The sequence below is a fragment of the Triturus cristatus genome, chromosome 3_2 (genome assembly GCF_964204655.1).
Source record: "Triturus cristatus chromosome 3_2, aTriCri1.1, whole genome shotgun sequence".
Classification (NCBI taxonomy): Eukaryota; Metazoa; Chordata; class Amphibia; order Caudata; family Salamandridae; genus Triturus; species Triturus cristatus.
The window spans coordinates 454,267,583-454,290,771 of record NC_140584.1 but is presented as its reverse complement, the minus strand read 5'-3'; the positions used below and the strand labels follow the sequence as shown (position 1 = coordinate 454,290,771).

General features: G+C 42.5%; 1 protein-coding gene across 2 annotated transcripts in view; it reads right to left on the bottom strand.

Moving 5' to 3' along the window:
* ABCC8 (ATP binding cassette subfamily C member 8) overlaps window positions 1–23,189 on the bottom strand; it is a 1,425,084-nt gene that overhangs the window by 58,772 nt on the left and 1,343,123 nt on the right. For both annotated transcript variants that reach the window (XM_085648067.1, XM_085648068.1), the window contains one exon: window positions 1,011–1,114. In XM_085648067.1, coding sequence (XP_085504193.1) covers window positions 1,011–1,114 — 104 coding nt within the window. The remainder of the gene's footprint in view (window positions 1–1,010; window positions 1,115–23,189) is intronic.

The following is a 23,189-nucleotide window of genomic DNA, read 5'->3' as shown; positions in this document are numbered from 1 at the left end:
AAATGAAGCAAAGTAAACAAGCCTGGATTCACGAAAAAATTCATGTAATGCAACGCAGCAACTAAAGTTGTTGAGCTATGTTGCGTGAAAGGGAGATAGCAGAACAGCGCCATATAAGCTAAGATACAGTGCTGTTTCACCTTTTCCCTGCATTGGCACACTTTAGGTTACCATGCGCCTGCACACACCCATGTGCCATTGTACAGGTGTGTGTGTGTTCTGTAAGGAATAGTTTTTGTCCAGGAATGGTATCCCTCTAGTACATAAACTATCCTTTAATACATTTCTTGCTTTTGTATGTGTGCTTTATAATGCAACAAGCATGCAAAGTAGGAAAAACGAGGAGAAATCCTCATGATGCCTGCCTCAAGGAGGTGTAAGATTTTGGGGAAAATCAATGCCTGCAAATATTTTTAGACATGGATTTGAGTCAAAATTCCATGAGTGGTTGCAGGGGACTGCCAATGTATTACCCATGGAATATCACTTTGACGCAAAGTAACGCGAAGCAATGCATACTGTATTTTGGTTACATTGGGAAACTATCCAACCCAAATCCTGATATGTGTTGGATAGTAAATACCAGCATAGCACTTTGTGTCAGCTGTAGATTATAAAAGTACAGCAAACCCAGCGCAAAATGTTAGTGCATCTGGGACAGTCTGTAATGCAGACCCTGTAGTCAATTGTTTGAGGCTAAAGTTGTTGTTAAATAAATACAGCAAGCTCTAGAGATATTTCAAATCCGATTTTACTGTAAAGTAAATAAGTTTATGCTGTGTTTTATTGGCTAACCGTGCTCAGATGTAAGTTCACTTGAAGTGCTTTGATCCTCAAGGCATATGTTTTCTATGGTGCTGTATTCATGTCAGCGAAGGGCTGCTTTCAGGCAGCCCACATCAATAGAACTCCAAGCTTCAGTTTAATAAAGACAAAGTAGGAAAAATAACAGAACTAGGAAAGCATTTAACCGCAGTGCCATTTCCATACAAAAAATAAATGTGTACTACCTAGACCCCCGGGAAGAACTTTGACAAGATGTTTAAGCTGTGCTATTTCCAAAGCTTCCCACAGCATGCTGTCTGTGCATTTCTTCTCCGGGTCCAGATTGAACCTGTAACAAAATAAAGTGGTTTAAAATAGACATAATAAATAGTTATCTGTTTTTCCCTGTAAATAAAAAAAAAATTCAACTCAAGCAAGCCTTTGCAGTTGATAATACTCTGAACCCTGAAGGCAGCTCTTAGGTGGTACTGGATGTAGATGACCAGAGACAGAATCTGGAGCAGCTGCAATGTCTTGTGGGGATATCCTTGTTTGTTCACCTCACTTTGATTCTATCACCTAGCTACACCAACACATTGAAATATCACTGGCATTCTGCTTCTTCCTTTCTTTTAATGGATCATGTTAAACGTGGAGGGTTGCCATGTGTAGAAGAAGATTGAAGTGCCGTAACCTCCTAAAATTTCAATGGTTGTTCCTGTGCTTTGCAAAATAATTACGCAACTATTTGTTGGAATTTCAGAAAATGGGAGTTACTAGTTTTGGCTCTGTATCATGGACTGATTCTATAATATTCAATGCCAGTCACTCAACTGTATTCATTCATCGGGCTGCTCTTTCATTTTGTTCAGATTGATGTGTCCAATAAAATTAGGAGGTCTTTTGTTTCTCTGGGGGTCTGTGACATTACAACCTGGACTTCCTTGATGACCCTATATCCGTTGTTGTCTGAGTGCCCATTTGGGATCTTTCATGCAAATATGTTACACTGCATATCATAACATATTGATAAATACCTAGCACTTAGTAAAACAATTTCAAGAAAATCAAATGTGCTTCAGTATGTTTTACATTAATCAAATGTCCATTCATTATTTGCCTCTGAACTGTTCATGAGAGCTAGTTATTGGAATACTAAGAGGCCTATTACGATGGAGTTCGGCTTTCCAACTCCCATTGTCGGTTTCAATTCCGACAGGCTAAATATATATCAGCTTGTCGGAATTGAAACTGGCTGGTCATTCTGGCTGGTTTCCGACAGGCTCAAGGAGCCTTTCGACTAGTCGGACCCGGCTTAAACTCCCAGAGGGCAGGCCTTTCCCCCTTTCAGATTTTGATGCATGGTTTCCATGCCAGCCTGCTGACATGGAAACTATGTCGGAAAACGTGTTTGGGGGCCCTTAGCAGGGCCCCTTGTGTGTGCAGCCTCCGGTTGCCCCCCCCCCCCCCCCTTGATCCCTGCACCCCGTGGCAGGCACCTCAGTGCAGGGATGAGCAACACCTTCCATTTCTCTATGGGAGCATGCATTACGGCAGGTTTACTGCCGTAATGCTTGCTCCTGTAGGGAAATGTCGGAATGTGTTCGGTCACATCCTAAAGAGGCGGGCGGGACTGCCGACCAGAGCTCCGTTTGTCCTGTTGACAAGACGGCTTTGGGCAGATGCAAGTCCACCAACATCGTGATTGCCCCTAAATGTTTTGCTATCAAGTCAAACTGTGTGCATTGACATTAGGGTATGAATCCACTCATTGCTCCCCGTATGCAAGACCTGCAATCACGTGCACATGTAATGCACTGGAACTTTGCTTTCACTTAACGATGATCAGAAGGAGAGGCAGCTACTCTGCTAAGGCAGGAGAGTGTGACCTCACTGCTCTTTGAGCAGGAAAAATAAAAGGCTAATAACATAGTTATTAGCCTTTTATTTTTCGCAGGTTTGGGGCTGGGTTAGGGTGGGGTGGGGCTGGAGGCACAGGGAAATGAGTGGTTTGCACACTCCAAGTGCCCGGGACTGCTTGGCCGGCCGTCTTGGCGTGGCCAAAAAGTCATGTGCACTTTGCATGCTCCCCACCAGGCTGCATTACCAAACCTGGAGGGGAACATGCCCAGGCCCCCAATCCCCATCTGAGCACCAATCCACGGTGCTCAGACCCATCACAGCACTAAATTGCAGTGTTGTGATTGGCTATGGGGAGCCTGGGTGCTTCCTGGTTATGGGACTCAAGAAGCAGAGGAGAGACACAGCCAGCGGAACAGGTCAATGGTATTTATTTATTTATTTATTTTGTCCCCTACTACCCCCTTCACCCCGCCCCTCCACCTCAATTCCCTGACAGCAGCTACTGAGAGGGACCCAATGATCCTTAAACATATTATGTACACTATCAAGAGTAGGTGGGAGTTTCTTGAGTGCCATGAACTCTCATACGTTCTTGCATCAAGCCAATGCCTTGGGCACTCGTACAGTCCTCAGTTTATTCATAAGAGTCTGATTGGCAGGTGATAACAGGTGCATATTTATATGTGATTAATTTGAATAATGTATTTGGGCAATCTTACATCGGATACCTGCAATGTGTTGTTGCTCAGGTTGTTGTAATGATTCTTTTCACTTTATTTTTAGTCCAATTTTGGAATCAATCTGCTGTTAATACTCACTAAGCGGCTCATCTGAAATCCCCTGCAAATTAGCATGTTGTAATGCAACCTATTAGCACATATGTCACATCATAAAATTACAGTCAGGTAGTAAAAGGTTCGTGCACCATTTATAGCCACCATTTACAGCCTGTTGTATACGCACATCAGGCCCTAAGACTCTTGAAGAGGTGCATAAATGCAAGCAAAATGTGCTCACCCTCTTTAAAAGTATATCTGAAAGCAGGGAATGACATATTCTTGAGATATAACTAGAGTACACACCATTCTTCCCTCAGTTCAAGAAGTTACATTAGGGTACAGGCATGGGGCCCAATTCACAAAGGTGTATATTTAGTCCTAAGCTAGATGTAACTCTCCAAATGTTTGCTATTCACCATTTCTGATTGGGAATTACACCTCGGTGTAGACTTCCACACCTCCACCCCCTCAAATCAGAATTCCTAAGTGTATAGTTACTACTAGTGACCATTTACCTGTTTGTGGGGATTTCCGCCACCAATGTAGAGATGTCGCGATGCGAACATAAAGGGAAAATCATAATAGTTTTATATTCTTTCAAAATAATTTATAATATTATTTGTAACTATAATTTAAATGCAAATGCATTTAACTAAATGTGTATCAAATAATAAAATATTTAAATATGTTAATCAAATGTACATATATTCATTTTTAAACAATTAAAAAAATCATTCACACTCACTAGCTTTTTTATTTGTATTTAATATTTGGTGAACTTGGTTAAAACATTTTATGTTTTTTTTTAAAGTGTTCAAATTTAATTAATATTTGTAATTAACTTCATTTTTGAATTTTTAAACATTATCGATAATTATATGAAATTTGAGGATGCAAATTAAATTAAACAAATATAATCCATATTTATGCCACTTGGGCAAGCTTGTTGTAACGAGATCTCACAAGACTAGAATACAGTAATCATGGACATATAATGGGAGAATGATCTATCCAGCAGACAGTATGTGTGACCAGTGATATTGTGACCCAAATGTGTAATATCCAACTGTTAAGGCAGCTATCTGGGATAACTCACTTGTTTAATTTGCATGCGTCATGACATGATGCGTAATGAAGTAGGAGTGTGAAACCATGGTTTTACATTACTGTACCTTCATCAATATTGATCAATAATATTTGTTGGATTTAATTTGCGTCCTCTCTTTAATAATATGTTATGAGTTGTGTTTTGTTTTAATTTATCTACTATATGTTTTCGAAAGTACTTAAAAATGATATGATACTTAAATTAGGGATGATTTGTATCCTATCTTTATTATTATGGTATGAATTATGTCTTGTTTTCGTTTATCTACTATATGCTTTTTCAAGTATTGAAAAAAGTGATGTGATGCCTAAATTAAGGACAGAAAGATCAATTTTACTATTTTTACCATGGAAGTACCTATCTGAAGTCCTGTTTCTTTGGCCATCTCGAGAATCATCTTGCATATAACATCATTGTAACATTGTGTGCAAAAAAAAACTGTGGCTTTTATGTGAGCTGATGTTTTTTTCATGTTTATACTTGTCCGTTATTTATGTCACTGCATGATTCATTCGTGTATTGTTTGAAAAAGGAGCCTTTGTACCATAATGCATCACAAATGAACTGCGCTATCTTATGCACTTCGGAGTGTGAGCATCCTTCATTTGGTGAAAGAGGATCTGTAATATTGGACGGGGCGGCACCCATCTGCCCGGCACTTACACACTGGTGCTGAACCTCTTCTGCTGCCACACATGGAGGGATCTCATATACATGTATATAAATCTCCCCACACAGCACTGCCAGAAAAATATCTGAGACTTGGGTGCTCGTGATACATGTTGCAATATTATATTGGGATACTGACCAAACGCATTTTGGCCCATCCTTGAGGACCTTGCTCATGGATGGGGCCATTTTTCTTTAATGTGCATAAATGCAAGGTGAACTGCAAAATATTTAGGACAAATTAAACAGTAGACGTTTTTTTAAAGTTTCTATAAACAATATAACATCACTTGAAATTGTTTCTATCAAACAATTCTTAATTTTCAAAGTGATCTAATGTAATATAAAGCTTAAATATGAAATAAAAATATGAAATTATATCAGAATGCCATAAATTAATATTGCCCCATTGGGCTCGTCAATAGGAAAAATAGGAAGCTACTACTCTCCATACTATTCAGTACTTACTAAAGTCAATCCCTGAGTACATATCTCGCCTCAATGGGCATAGTCAAATTCATATTTATAATGTATCGACATCCGTATCCTGAACCCCTTTCAGCCATAAGTTACTGTAAAAAATTGGTTTATTGATTGAGGGGGGTGAGAAACCTTCTCAAGCAACAACCACAATCCTTGTCAGGGTGACCCACAAAAGACACTAAATTCAGCTGTGCTTAACTCACTGGTAGCTTGGCACAACGTAGTCAGGCTTAAATTGGAGACAGTGGCCCTCATTACGATGTCTGTTGGTTCGCAGCAGACAGGACGTCGGTTGCTATCTGACCGACATCTGCTGTCGCAGTCTGACTATCGCATTAAGATGCACAGTGGTTGGAGAGAGTGCAGAGGGACCGACCGAAGGTTCCGACGGGCTCATGGAGCCCGTCCAACCGTCGGCCTGATTGTAATTCCCTACAATAAGGGTGGTGCCTGCTCAGGCACCGCCATTGGGATTATGATGTCCCTTTCAAACAAGCCTTTAAAAGGCGGTATGCCGGCCATTGAAAGGCTGTCATAAACAGGCTGTGGGGGCCCAAAGCAAGGCCCACGTCTCTCCTCAGCCTACACTATGAGGTCTTGTCGGGCACCAGTGGTGCCCCCAAACATCCATACCCCGCATGCCAGCCCCACATGGTGCCTGACACGCAGTGCATGGATGAAAACATCCATTATACCAATGCGACTTGCGCTGCGGCCCTTTTCTGACCTCAGCACAAGCCGCAATAGGAACAATGTATGTTTCCAAACCCCTCATGGGCTGTCGCATCCTAATTTGTCAGATGGAACCACCAACTACTAGTCGGTCAGTTTACATTCTGACACAATGCCAGTTGGACGCACGTCCATCCAGCATTGTATTAAGCCCCAATGTGTTAAGTATTTAGGGAGCACACAAAAAGTTATAAAGTAAAAACACAACACAAGAAAATTCCAAACCAATTACGAAAAATAGAGTAGATTTTAGTAAATAAAATGATACCAGAATGACAAAAATCTAATCAGTAGAATAGGAGATATGCAATTGTAATGTTTTAGGTAAATATGGGGCATAAAAACACAAAGTGGCACTCGTTGTCATCTGGTAGTGTTAGACCGGGGTAAGTCACAAGTTCAGGTTAACCATGATGCAGTGCGCACCGGATACAGGGACCAGAAATAGTCCAGCTGACAAAAGTTACCTTCTCAAAGTCAGATGCAAAAAGTCCAATTCACAGGTGGAGGAGGCCTCTAGGAGAAGGTAGAAGATCATGGATGGTCATCACTGTAACATAAAGAGCAAGCCTGGTGTCATGGATGGTTGTCACTGCAGTGCAAAGATTTGGTTGGGCATCGCAGATGGTCATTGCTAGAGCTTCATGTTGGCAGTTACCATGGGTCGATGTAGCGTGAAGTTCACATCTTGTGTCATGGATGGTTGTCACTGCAGTGCAAAGATTTGGTTGGGCATCGCAGATGGTCATTGCTAGAGCTTCATGTTGGCAGTTACCATGGGTCGATGTAGCGTGAAGTTCACATCTTGTGCTGCTACCTGTCGCTGGCAGTTGCTCTAGTGCAAAAAGTTGGGTTTGTGGTCTTCGCAGGCCGCAGAGTCTTGGCGTGGTCACGGCGAGTTCAAAACTTCAGGATTTCACCTTTTCTTCCAGAGGAGGGCACTCTGATGCCTGCCAAGAGGCCACGAGCTGAGGTGACATCTCTTGGGGATCAGGGACTCAGTCGAGGAGTTGCCAGCAGGGCTCATGCAGGTCCAGTTGCAAGTCAAGGCAGGTCCAGTTTCAGAAGGTCAGCTGGGCATTTGCAGGGCGGCCTCTGGAACTTCGTGTGTCCCTGTAGCTCAGAATAGGAGGTAACCAAACTGACACTTGGAGTCATTCAGGTAGCCTGGAATGAAGGGAAAGGGTTCAGTCTTATTTCTCAAGAAGCAGGGCAGGTCTCAACCAGCAGGGCAGTCCTCTGGGGAACAAGGCAGTTCTTCCTCTGTTGTCCACAGTTTCAGGAGTGTACTGAAGAGGTGGCTCCGGAAGTCCAGTATTCATCAAACACAAGGAAGGCCACAGGTCCAAAAGAGCGGTGTCAAGTGCAACAAGGTATGATCAACCATGTACTTGAGGGGGATCCCTTTTTAAGGACGGTTCCCCTCACACACCAAAGGTGTCATGCTTCATCATAGGGGTCCCTCCTCGCTTGAAAGACCTAGTCTCTACACGGGCTACAACCCCCTCGCTGCGAGGGAGGAGCGCAGGGATGTTTTAAGTGCAGATGAGGTGGGTTAGACTAAAACCCTATGTGAGCGTGGTGTGCTTGATAAGTAGTGTAGCGCAGTGCTAAAGTGAACGTGATTAAAACTGGCTACAAGGTTAGCTATGTAGCAACTTTAATCGGCTACCTTGTGACTGGATTAAAAACAAATAGCTGAAAAACAGCTGCCCTCATTAGAGGCTTCTGTGTTAGTGTATGACCAAGTATTTAGTCCAGTATTTATACCTGGTGCCTGCCTTCATAGTGGGGGTGAGAAACGATCTAGTATTTCTGTCTGTGCTTCATGGAACTTGTCCTCAGAGCTACAGGTACACTAAATCTGACGAGCTCTCCATATGGGATATTCCGTTTAACTTGTTGATGGTACCTACTCTTTACATATAGAACCACATTTCCTGCATTCTGTTTCCCAAACAGGGATGTTACTAAGATATTGGGCCTCATGTAGGTAAATAAATTTTACCGGTTCTTAAATACCGAGCCGTACCGAATCGGTAAATTAGAATCGGTAAGTTATATGTAGGTAAAAATTCGGTAACAGTTACCGATTCGGTAACATTCGGTAATCACGAATCGGAATTCACCGAATCGGTAAATACCGAGGTGGTATTTACCGAATCGGAAAATACCGAGGTGGTATTTACCGAATCGGAAAATACCGAATCGGAATGTACGGATTCGGTAAATAAAATCACATGACTTGACGAAACAGCTAATCCTGTGCAACGACAGCCCACCCAACCAGGAAGTGCCCACACCCAGGCAGGTGTACATAATTAGCCGAAGTGGCCACACCCAGGCAGGTGTACATAATTAGCCGACCCTGGAGAGGCTTGGAGTGCAGAGGAGAGGCAGGGAGCCGTTGCATGTGCGAGCGGGTAAACGAACAGCATGTCCAGCCAGAGAACACAGAAAGACGGAGGGGAAAGGAGGAGGAAGCTGAAATTTAGCCACAAGGAACTCCAGGTGCTGGTGGAGGAGGTGGTGAAGCAGCACCAGAAGCTGTTTGGAAGGCAATCCCTGCAAGTGCCTGAGGCGGAAAAGCGCAACATATGGCTGGCCATCCAGGCGCAGGTCAATGCTGTGGGAGTGACCCACAGGGACATTGAGGTCCTCAAAAAGCGCTGGTATGACCTGAGGATTGTAACCAAGAGGAAGATGGGCGACATCCAGAAGGAGGCCAGCCAGACCGGAGGTGGAACCAACAGGGCACCTGCCCTCACCGAACTGGAGGAGCTGGTGGCGGCCACAATCCAGCAGGAGAGCGTCGTGGGTCTTGGGGACGCCGACAGCTCTGCCAGAGCCGCAACACACCAAGGTAAGACGAAAGCACAGCAATGTAGCCCCCCCTACCCCTATCCCACATCCCCCATTGTGAAACGAGAATCACACTGCAGTCCACACGTGTCAGTGCAGACAGGCAATGCATTCCGGGAGATGTAGTCAGGGCAACACTAACCATGACGTAAATGTTACAGGGCAACAAGGCATGTCACGCACTCGAGGCACAAGGAGACAGAGGACATATTGGAATGTGAAATGTGTTATTGTGACGCTTGCAATGCAGCCCTTCGGGGACACTGAGCCAATGTTGTATTTCTGTCCACAGATGTGACATCATGCAGGATAGGGCATGCTGCAGGAGAGACGGCACACCGGCCACAAGTATCACCTCTAGCCAGCACAAGTTCAGACCAGGGAGCAGGCCCACTGGCAGCCGCACCACCAACACAGCCAGCCTCGCCGCACCCAGAGCCAGCATCACCTCACCGAGAGCCAGCATCACCACAACCAGAGCCAGCATCACCACAACCAGAGCCAGCATCGCCACTCATGTTCGAATCACCGGCCACATCTCCGCTTGCAGGTGTGAGAATGAGGAGGCGTCCAGCAGCCAGGCTACGAGCCTTAGACACCTCGTCAGACGACAGCATGGGCACAGAAGACCGCACCGGGCCCCAGGAAGGGAGCCATGCCACTGTGCCCCACACCTCACAGGCAGCACAGACGGGAGCAAGAGGGTGCCGCAGGTCGCGTGTCCAGAGTCCACCAGCACCCACTGACGGCCATGGTGTCTTCTTGGGTCTCGAGGGCCAAATGTTGAAGCAACAGCGCCTGCAATCAAAGGCAGTCATGTCAGTCCAGAGGCACATGCGGGTGATGAGGACAACATTAGTCAACATGGACAGTAACATTAGCGGCATGGCTGCGGGCATTCGGGACATGTCCCAGTCAATCCAGCAGTTGTGCAGCAAATTAGATGCTGACATCGAAGCACGGCGCCGGGAACGCCAGAGAAGGGACACTACCAGCAGGGCACTCAACCGTCTGGCAACTGCGACTTCTCTACTGTGCCGGCGCTCTGTGACGATGCAGGAGGGCCTAACACAGTGCTGCAGCGACCTGTCTCGGGGGATGGTGCAGGTGACAAGTGCACTAGGGGTGCTATTGACTAGTCAGGCGTCGACAACTGCTGCAGGGGATGCTGCGGAGAGCATCGACACCAGCAGCAGCATCGCACCCCCCGTCCCAGAAGCACGCAGGAGCAGCAGGCGGCTTGGGGTTGGCTCTAGTGAGGATGCACAGGCCGTGCAATCCACCACTGCAGCGCGTATGCGCAAACATTGATGTAGCCCTGCTAAGCCACTTCCCATTGGGTGACGTAACCCTGGACATACTCCTTGTATAGATGGTATATTGCCTGATTGGCCTGTTCATGTGTTCATGGCGTGGTGCCACATTAAAACTACGTCAGGACTTCTCACAACTCGCTGTGTCCCCTCACTTACTCAGAAATAGTTGCATGTGATCTCTGCCCGTCTCTCTCTCCCATCGATTGCAGTTGGCACTCTAGCTGCGTTGCCCTGTGGCTGGCCTGACTCATCCTCGTTGTCCTCAAAATATGTTAGTTCCACATCTGTACCTTTTTTCGTGGCAAGGTTGTGCAGCATTGCACAAGTGGCAATAATCTTGCAGCAGGTGATGGGTTTGTACTGGCGTGCGCCTCCGCTCTTGTGCAGGCAGCGGAACCTGCTCTTCAGTAGTCCAAACGTGCGCTCCACCACATTGCGTGTTGTTTTATGTGCCACGTTGTATCGTCTCTCACTCTGGGTTGCTGGGTGTAGGTAGGGAGTGAGGATGAATGACCGGCATGCATATGCACTGTCGCCTGGATGAGTAAAAGGGAACCATCAGTAACATGCCTCTATACACTATGATTTGCAGGTTTCAAGGGGCGTCACTGTTACTTACCTAGCAGGTATCCCTCTCCGAATTCTCCGGCACTCAGTCGTGTGTAGATCCCACTATTCTGGAAGATGTAAGAGTCGTGGGTGCTCCCAGGAAACTTTGCAACAATATCTGTGATGATGTTCCCTGCATCACAGATCACCTGCACATTGATGGAGTGGGTGGACTTCCTGTTCCTGTAGATGTGCTCTGTATCAGCTGGTGGACAGATTGGGATGTGTGTACCATCAATACAGCCGATGACATGGGGGAACTGTGCCATGTGATAAAAGTCTGTTTTTGTTTTCTGCAGTGCAGCCTGTGTGTTTGGGAAGCTTATGTAGTGGTGCATTCTCTGCATCATGGCATCCAGGAACTTCCTGAAGAAACGTGACAGGCAACTCTGGGATACCCCACCCACCGCAGCTATCACCACCTGATAACTGCCGGATGCCAACAGATGTAGGCTGCAGAGCACCTGCACATGTGGGGGTATGGCGTGCGCCCTTCTTATTGGCTGGTCCAGGAGTGGGTGAAGGTCCCTGATTAAGTCCATGATGGTTTCGGGGTGTAGCCTGTACCTCTCATGTATCTCTGCATCAGTCAGCTGGAATAGTGTGATGCGCTGTCTGTAGATTTGTTCCTCCCGTCGCCACACCCTCAGTCCTGCTGCCTGTAGACGTAGGCGCCTTGCAATGACGTACATGGCGGCAATGTTGTCCACGCTGTTGCATTTTGGGTTTGCCTATATGCATTGTTGATGGTTACCACCTGCTTTCAATCCGTGTTAATTACCGACTCTTATTTACCGATTTTCCTGGATTTCTTAATTACCGAGTGCTCCTACATGTCATTTTCAATTTTACCACTTCATATTTACCACTTCATGTTTACCGAATCGTTAATTATGTATTCGGTAAATCTGATTCGGTATTTTGGAATTCGGTAAATATGAATCGGTATTTACCGCCTCATATTTACCGAAAAGTGGTTTTTGGACTCCTACATCTCACTTGTCTGAATACCGGTCGGTAACGGCATATTTACCGAAAATCGGCCGTTACCGACCGGTATTTGGCTACCTACATGAAGCCCATAATCTTTTATCTCTAATCTTATTTCCAGGAAATCAATTGAGCTCTTACTTTGTGTCATTGTGACATTGAGATGTACGGCTTTTTCATTTAAGAACGAGACAAAATCATTAGGCTCTCAATAGTGCCGTTCCATTTGAAAAATATGTAATCTATGTTGCGTAGTCATAAGGTGATATTTGACATATGATCATTGATCATTGGATCCATGAACAGCTGTTCCTCACACTAACCTCACTTTTTATTTATGCACAAGAAAGAAACATGGCGCTGATCCATGAACAGAGCTCGTGAGGCCTAAACAGGTCAGGCAGTGCTGCAGTGCTTTATGTATTTACAGGGCACTCATACCAGCATATCTGAGCATTCTTCTTTGGACTGACAGTTAGGATGCATGGGATCTTTTGCAGTGATTTTAAATAACACAAACTCTCCCAAAAAGAGAACATGGACAACGTAGCCGGAGTAAATCTTTTTTAATGCGTCGGGCCACACCTGACCCTCTGGCACAAAGAGATGTGTTTTGGTTGTTCAACATCCTTCTTCAAATCAAAACAAGCATCATTTTGTTAGCATCTTCATACTAATAAAATCATAGACATGGAAAAAATATACTTCACCATACTTAAAAGCAGTGATACCTCAGCTACGTTGTTGAACTAATTGCAAACCATTGAAATCAATGGGAAGAACTATTAAAAAACAGAGACATTTTGCTGCTAATTAGTTCATATAAGATAGATAGATAGATACATAGATAGATAGATAGATAGATTTATTTTATATCAGGTGTTAATTTATAGTTTAATTCTTTGCTTCTCTGCTTCCATTGTTTTCTACAGGAGTGTATTTTGCGAATTGCAATTGTTTTACAGTTTTATGAGAGCGTGTTCTGTTTTAGCATGTCCTTCCCAAACCCATTCTCAAATTTCCTAAAACCTCTTCCCTTTTATAATAAATATTTCCCATTCCCCCCCATCCTTGGTACCGCCCACATTTACTACCGAAACAAATACATTGGCACGAACGTAGGTTTCGAAATTTCATGTTGTAGTACCAATATAGTATTCCTTTTAAATCTACAAAATTCAGTTTGTCAATCAGGACTTGGATGTGATGTGACCCATATGATTGATTTCATTTTAAGTAGATAGACATGTAAGTATTTGGGCTGCCTATCAATACATTTTGGTTACTGAGAACTTGCCTGAGCTACTGGTTTGAAGAATATCTACGGTTTCAATTCAGAACACAAGAGTGCTGCTTTTGAAGGAAATGCAGCAAATCTTCAGGGAACTGTTTCAGATTTCCAAGAGGCACAGTGTATTTTACAGATAATTTTTGTGTTGTCGGGCTCAATTAATGTTATGATGATGAAAACTTAAATTAGCACCCAGCTTTACAGTCACATCACATTGAAAGAATAGGCTATGTGATCTATGACCACAGGCTGCAACTGAGATGTACTGCAAGGTGTCCTCTAACGCTATAGTGAGTACCAGGATATCATCAGCCACAAAGCTGCTTCTTGTAACTACACAGTCAATCATATGCACTCACTATAATTCTGAATATGAGCCGTTTATTGCTCTCACAGAGAAGGTATGCATGAGGTGCAGTTACCCACCGCATTCTCTTTGTACACTGCGGTGTTTATTCAAAGCTAGCTACAATAGAAACTGCATCCATTTGAAGTGAAGTGCCATTCAGATGCAAGCGAGTGATTTTCCAGAAAGAAGACATTTGCTAAGAAATTACATAGAGAGACGCAATTTGCATGCAAAGTGACTCATTTTGTTAATAACCTCTACGGGTGTGTGTACGAGACCGCTGAGGGAAAGCCTGCAAACCAGCTGTCGTTACAGACGCACAGCAGGTCTTAACGTTTAGACTTCTATAGAACCCCATTAAATCACTAATAAAAGCCAGGGACCATAGCCTAGGCAATTTCGATGATTCGAATCTCAAAACAACACATGCAAATACACAAGTATAAATCAAACAAATGCACAGATTACGAAATTTTCTATTTAATTCACAAATACAATAACATCCTAAAAATCTGACATTTTAATGGGAAGAATGGAGCATTTCAATATTTGGTTTCATGTCTAAAAGACAAAGGGATATGCTAGACTCTAGCATCTCAGTTTATCTTATTTGCTCCTAATGTTTGCATGCTCTTTTTTGTGGCATACCAGTCATTCAACTGAGGCCCTGATTGTCCTAATTACAATGTGTTTTCTGTAATTGTGCTGCTCCCATGAATCAAACTTAAGGATACCATCTTAATTTTTATCTCCCAATTTTGAATTCCTTCACATTTACAGAGCATTTTAAAATGTCAAATGTTACTTTAACTTCAATATAAGCACACACACATATGTATATATATGTGTGTGTGTATATATATATATATATTCACAGAAAAAACCATAGGTTTCAGGGGTGTTATAGTTAGCTGCCCATTTCACTCATACAAAACCATAGAAATTCCTCCGTTATAGTTAGTCTGCTAACTATAACTCACGCGCCCGCAATGCACTGCTGATGATGTCACATATTGCATCATTCATGACATGGTCAGTGACATCATTGATGACATCACTGATGACATCTCAAATGACATCACTGATGACATCATCGTCTGAATGTGGTTTAGTTTGAAATTTAAATATGTATTATATATACCAATATGTATTGAAGATTGAGTGGATATATAACTGTCTGGATGGAGGATTTAGTAGCTGTCTGACTGTCTTTTTAAGTGAGTAATTAAAAGTGTCTCACTTAATACATGGATTAGTAACTAAACTATGTGAATGTGTGCAGCACTGTCTCTGTTGTTGTATAACATGCCTCATCAGTCGGTCACTAACTACATGAGTGTGTATATTAGTTATTGATTAGTTGGGTGAGTATTTGTATGGGACACTGAGTTTGTGTGTGGTTGGATGGGGTGTGTGTAACTCTATGCATAGATGTGTGAATGGTTGATTGACTAGGTGTATGGGTTTAAGAGTGCATGTGGAAACAGTTGTTTGGGTGACTGAGTGTATTTATTTGTGTGTTGGTGAGCGAATATATGTTTTAGTTGTGCATCTTCAACAAAGTAAAAAAATAAAAGGCATTGTATGTGAGAGTTGGTGTATATAAATAAGTATGTGTAAGAGTCAGTGATTGTGAGAGTAACTATATGAATGAGTGTATAATTGTAATGGTGCTTTTTTAACATATTAACAATGAGTTACTATGTGTTTGAATAAATGAGGTGTTGTTGGATAATTGTGTAAGTGAGTAAATTTAAGTGCGATACATTTTTTTCATGAGTGAGTAGGATGACTGCATAACTGACTAAGATGACTGCTGATGTGTCAATGTCTATATATGTGTATAAGTGTTCTATTAATTAATGACTGCATGTATAGATGATTCTGTTCTTGAATGGGTAGCTGTGTGTGTAGACTTAGGAATCAGTGAGTGGGTATGTAGTAACTGGTATTGGTGTGTCAATGGTTTCAAATATGGTACTCTGTATTTTACAGTGAGTGATGAAAGGTTATACTAGTGTATGATGAGGTGTATCAGATTGTCAAGTGGATGATGTCATCAGTGATGTCATTTGAGATGTCATCAGTGATGTCATCAGTGATGTCACTGACCATGTCATGAATGATGCAATATGTGACATCATCAGCAGTGCATTGCGGGCACGTGAGTTATAGTTAGCAGAACTAACTATAACGGAGGAATTTCTATGGTTTTGTATGAGTGAAATGGGCAGCTAACTATAACACCCCTGAAACCTATGGTTTTTTCTGTGAATTTCTAAGGTTTTTTAAATGCTAATTTCTAACTATAACGTCTCTGAAACCTATGTTTTTTTTCAGTGAATCTCAAAGGTTTTGTAAATGCTAACTTTAAGTGTGATAGTAGTTATATCTATTTTTTGTACTGATTTTATACAGTTTTTTAACTGTTTACTTATAAATATTTTATTCATTAAATAACATTATATATCTTTCTGAAAATTGGGAGAATTTCTTTTTTTTAATTAAAACTGAAATATTGATTAATTTTCTTGCTTTCATTTTTTATTTTAATATATTTATATTATTTTCTTTAAAAAAAATCAAATTTTTTTCGGAGTCGTGCACTCAAAGTGTACACATCACGGTGGGTGCGCGCATTCTAGCCGCCATTTTAGAAAAGTCATGAAGGATCCGCGTATGGTGTGCGACGGCTGCATGTTTTTCAGTTACATCATATACATTTAATATCACGTGATATGCGCGATTGGTATGCGACCAGTCTGCGACTCCTGCTACCGCGCATTTGTGACACATGCGCATTATGGTACGAGATATTTGCGCGGTTGCGGGTCCCGCGTGACATCATATACGTGCTGGGGCACGCTGGGTGCGCGACTCCCGCAGAAAAAAATTATGTTCCAAAATGATATGTATGTGTCTTTAATATACATATTAAGGCAAGAGATTATGTATATTCATCAAAATATTATATTTGTACTTATAATAAACTTATATTATTTATAAATATATTTTCGCGAAGTCGGGTGCGTGCATCGTGAGTGCAGAAAACCAGGTCAGCAGAGCTGCTGTAGAGCCAGAGAACCAGGTCAGCAGAGCTGCTCTAGAACCTAAGAACTAGGTCAGCAGAGCTGCTCTAGAGCCCGAGAACCAGGTCAGCAGAGCTGCTGTAGAGCCAGAGAAACCAGGTCAGCCGAGCTGCTTTAGAGGGAGAGAACCAGGTCAGCAGAGCTGCTTTAGAGCCAGAGAACCAGGCCAGCAGAGCTGCTTTAGAGCCAGAGAACCAGGTTAGCAGAGCTGCTTTAGAGCCAGAGAACCAGGTCAGCAGAGCTACTCTAGAGCCAGAGAACCACATCAGCAGAGCTGCTTTAGAGCCATAGAACCAGGTCAGCAGAGCTGCTTTAGAGCCAGAGAACCAGGTCAGTAGAGCTGCTCTAGAGCCTAAGAACCAGGTCAACAGAGCTGCTCTAGAACCAGAGAACCAGGTCTGCAGAGTTGCTGCAGAGCCAGAGAAACCAGGTCAGTAGAGCTGCTTTAGAGGGAGAGAACCAGGTCAGCAGAGCTGCTCTAGAGCCAGAGAACCATGTTAGCAGAGCTGCTTTAGAGCCAGAGAACCAGGTCAGCAGAGCTACTCTAGAGCCAGAGAACCACATCAGCAGAGCTGCTTTAGAGCCATAGAACCAGGTCAGCAGAGCTGCTTTAGAGCCAGAGAACCAGGTCAGTAGAGCTGCTCTAGAGCCTAAGAACCAGGTCAACAGAGCTGCTCTAGAACCAGAGAACCAGGTCTGCAGAGTTGCTGCAGAGCCAGAGAAACCAGGTCAGTAGAGCTGCTTTAGAGGGAGAGAACCAGGTCAGCAGAGCTGCTCTAGAGCCAGAGAACCATGTCAGCAGAACTGCTTCAGAGCCATAGAACTGGGTCAGCGGAGCTGCTTTAGAGCCAGAGAACCAGGTCAGCAGAGCTGTTGTAGAGCCAGAGAACTAGATCAGCAGAGCTGCTCTGTAGCATAAGAACTAGGTCAGCAGAGCTGCTCTAGAGCCAGAGAACCAGGTCAGCAGACCTGCTGTAGAGCCAGAGAAACCAGGTCAGCAGAGCTGCTTTAGAGAGAGAGAACCAGGTCAGCAGAGCTGCTTTAGAGCCAGAGAACCAGGTCAGCAGAGCTGCTCTAGCTGACACTGACTGACACTGACTGACTGACACTGACTGATTGACACTGACTGACACAGATTGACTGACACTGACACTGACTGACACTGATTGACTGACACTGACTGACTGACACTGACTGACTGACTGACACTGATTAACACTGACTGACACTGACTGACACTGATTGACTGACACTGACTGACTGACTGACACTGATTGACTGACACTGACTGACACTGATTGACTGACACTGACTGACTGACTGACACTGACTGACTGACACTGACTGACTACTCTCTACTACTCTACTACTGACTCTCTACTACACTCGCTACTACTCACTCTCTACTACTCACTCTCTACTACTCTCTACTACTCACTTTCTACTACTCTACTACTCTACTACTCTACTACTCTCTACTACTCACTCTCTACTACTCACTCTCAACTACTCACTCTCTACTACTCTACTACTCACTCTCTACTACTCACTCGCTACTACTCTCTACTACTCACTCTCTACTACTCTCTACTACTCACTCGCTACTACTCTCTACAACTCACTACTACACTCTCTACTACTCTCTCTCTACTACTCTCTACTACTACTCTCTACTATTCACTCTCTACTACTCACTCTCTACTACTCACTCTACTACTCTCTGCTGCTCTCTACCACTCACTCTCTACTGCACTACTACTCTCTCTCTACTACTCACTCTCTACTACTCTCTCTCTACTACTCTCTACTACTCACTCTCTACTACTCTCTACTACTCACTCTCTACTACTCTCTCTCTACTACTCACTCTCTACTACTCACTCTCCACTACTCACTCTCCACTACTCACTCTCTACTACTCGCTCTCTACTACTCGCTCTCTACTACTCTCTACTAATCACTCTCTACTACTCACTCTCTACTACTCTCTCTGCTACTCACTCTACTACTCACTCTCTACTACTCTACTACTCTCTACTACTCGCTCTACAACTCACTCTCTACTATTCTCTACTACTCACTCTACTACTCTCTCCTACTCTCTACCACTCACTCTCTACTACTCTACTACTCACTCTCTACTACTCTCTCTCTACTACTCACTCTCTACTACTCACTCTACTACTCTCTACTACTCACTCTCTACTACTCTCTACTACTCACTCTGTCCTACTCACTCTCTACTACTCACTCTCTACTACTCTCTACTGCTCACTCTACACTACTCATTCTCTACTACTCACTCTCAACTACTCTCTACTACTCACTCTACTACTCACTCTCTACTACTCTACTACTCTCTCTACTTCTCACTCTCTACTACTCTCTCTCTACTACTCACTCTCTACTACTCACTCTCTACTACACACTCTCTACTACTTGCTCTCTGCTACTCGCTCTCTACTACTCTCTACTACTCACTCTCTACTACTCCACAACTCTCTACTACTCACTCTCTACTACTCACTCTCTACTACTCTGTACTACTCTCTCTCTACTACTCACTCTCTACTACTCACTCTCTACTACTCCCTCTCTACCACTCTCTACTACTCTCTACTACCCACTCTCTACTACTCTCTACTACTCACTCTCTACCACTCTCTCTCTACTACTCACTCTGCTACTCACTCTCTACTACTCTCTAATACTCTCTCTCTGCTACTCACTCTCTACTACTCTCTACTACTCACTCTCTACTACTCACTACTACTCACTCTCTACTACTCTCTACTACTCACTCTACTACTCACTCTCTACTACTCTCTACTACTCACTCTCTACTACTCACTCTCTACTATTCACTCTACTACTCTCTACTACTCACTATCTGATACTTTCTCTACTACTCTCTACTACTCAATCTCTACTCTCTATTACTCGCTCTCTACTCTCTACCTCTCTACCTCTCTCTACCTCTCTCTCTACTACTCTCTACCTCTCTACCTCTACCGCTCTACCTCTACACCTCTACCTATACACCTCTACCTATACACCTCTACCTCTCTACCTCTCTGTACATGCACACATATGCACATATATATATGCATATATATGCATATGCATTTATATATATATATATATATATATATATATATATATATATATATATATATATATATATATATATATACATATATAAACATATAAATATAATCTGCATATCTATATAAATATAAATGCATGCAAACATATACATATACATGTATGCATACATATGCATGGTATGTACATGAAAGTTTGAAAAACTCTAATACAAGCAAAGCTAAAAAGCCACCTAATTACAAACAGAATTGCTTTAACTTAAACGATTGCAAGACCTATTGCATTTTCAATGCTTGTTTACTTTGATTCCATCAAGAAGGCATTCAGATGTGTCACACATTTTCCATAAATTCTGAATGGTAGCACTCTAGTTGCTCATTAGATCACTGTAGTAAAGCTATTGCTCACCAGGTAAGTCTGCTGCTGGTATTCAAAGTGCATGTTTCAGTCTGCATGTCAGAATTTTTTAATGAAATGGAAGAGGATTTGAGGAGTCAAAATGTGCCATAATCTTTCTTTCTGCAGCACTAATCATAATTTCTATGGCAAAATGATCCCCTTATTTTGTTCCTTTGCAAATTAAATGTTTTAAGTGTTACCACTTTATTCCAATCAAGATGGCATCAGGTGTGCCATACTTTTGTCATAAGTAAGACTGTTAGCACTCTAGTTGTTCTTTAAAACACTCTGGGACATTCTGTCATTGGGCTATAATTGGGCTACATCGCAGTGATATTTGTGCTACCTTTGGGCTCTTTTGTCTCTGGTGGCCATCTTGGGAGACTTATTTGTTTTGAAGTTTCCTAATTTCCTCATTTACAACAGTCTCCTCAGTAGGAAATACTTTCAGGTTTTTTACTTTCATTCCATCACGAAGGCTTTCAGATGTGTCACACATTTGCCATAAATTCGGAATGTTAGCACTCTAGTTGCTTATTAGATCACTGTAGTAAAGCTACTGCTCACCAGGGAAGTCTGCTGCTGGTATCGAAAGTGCATGTTTCAGTCTGCATGTCAGAATGTTTTAATGAAATAGAAGAGGATTTGGGAAGTCACTCAAAATGTGCCCTAATTTTCTTTTTTCCGCACTAATCATAATTTCTATGGCAAAATGAACCTCCTCATTCCTTTTAAATTAAACTACTCACTCTCTACTACTCACTCTCTACTACTCTCTCTGCTACTCACTCTACTACTCACTCTCTACTACTCTACTACTCTCTACTACTCGCTCTACAACTCACTCTCTACTATTCTCTACTACTCACTCTACTACTCTCTCCTACTCTCTACCACTCACTCTCTACTACTCTACTACTCACTCTCTACTACTCTCTCTCTACTACTCACTCTCTACTACTCACTCTACTACTCTCTACTACTCACTCTCTACTACTCTCTACTACTCACTCTGTCCTACTCACTCTCTACTACTCACTCTCTACTACTCTCTACTGCTCACTCTACACTACTCATTCTCTACTACTCACTCTCAACTACTCTCTACTACTCACTCTACTACTCACTCTCTACTACTCTACTACTCTCTCTACTTCTCACTCTCTACTACTCTCTCTCTACTACTCACTCTCTACTACTCACTCTCTACTACACACTCTCTACTACTTGCTCTCTGCTACTCGCTCTCTACTACTCTCTACTACTCACTCTCTACTACTCCACAACTCTCTACTACTCACTCTCTACTACTCACTCTCTACTACTCTGTACTACTCTCTCTCTACTACTCACTCTCTACTACTCACTCTCTACTACTCCCTCTCTACCACTCTCTACTACTCTCTACTACCCACTCTCTACTACTCTCTACTACTCACTCTCTACCACTCTCTCTCTACTACTCACTCTGCTACTCACTCTCTACTACTCTCTAATACTCTCTCTCTGCTACTCACTCTCTACTACTCTCTACTACTCACTCTCTACTACTCACTACTACTCACTCTCTACTACTCTCTACTACTCACTCTACTACTCACTCTCTACTACTCTCTACTACTCACTCTCTACTACTCACTCTCTACTATTCACTCTACTACTCTCTACTACTCACTATCTGATACTTTCTCTACTACTCTCTACTACTCAATCTCTACTCTCTATTACTCGCTCTCTACTCTCTACCTCTCTACCTCTCTCTACCTCTCTCTCTACTACTCTCTACCTCTCTACCTCTACCGCTCTACCTCTACACCTCTACCTATACACCTCTACCTATACACCTCTACCTCTCTACCTCTCTGTACATGCACACATATGCACATATATATATGCATATATATGCATATGCATTTATATATATATATATATATATATATATATATATATATATATATATATATATATATATATATATATATATATATATACATATATAAACATATAAATATAATCTGCATATCTATATAAATATAAATGCATGCAAACATATACATATACATGTATGCATACATATGCATGGTATGTACATGAAAGTTTGAAAAACTCTAATACAAGCAAAGCTAAAAAGCCACCTAATTACAAACAGAATTGCTTTAACTTAAACGATTGCAAGACCTATTGCATTTTCAATGCTTGTTTACTTTGATTCCATCAAGAAGGCATTCAGATGTGTCACACATTTTCCATAAATTCTGAATGGTAGCACTCTAGTTGCTCATTAGATCACTGTAGTAAAGCTATTGCTCACCAGGTAAGTCTGCTGCTGGTATTCAAAGTGCATGTTTCAGTCTGCATGTCAGAATTTTTTAATGAAATGGAAGAGGATTTGAGGAGTCAAAATGTGCCATAATCTTTCTTTCTGCAGCACTAATCATAATTTCTATGGCAAAATGATCCCCTTATTTTGTTCCTTTGCAAATTAAATGTTTTAAGTGTTACCACTTTATTCCAATCAAGATGGCATCAGGTGTGCCATACTTTTGTCATAAGTAAGACTGTTAGCACTCTAGTTGTTCTTTAAAACACTCTGGGACATTCTGTCATTGGGCTATAATTGGGCTACATCGCAGTGATATTTGTGCTACCTTTGGGCTCTTTTGTCTCTGGTGGCCATCTTGGGAGACTTATTTGTTTTGAAGTTTCCTAATTTCCTCATTTACAACAGTCTCCTCAGTAGGAAATACTTTCAGGTTTTTTACTTTCATTCCATCACGAAG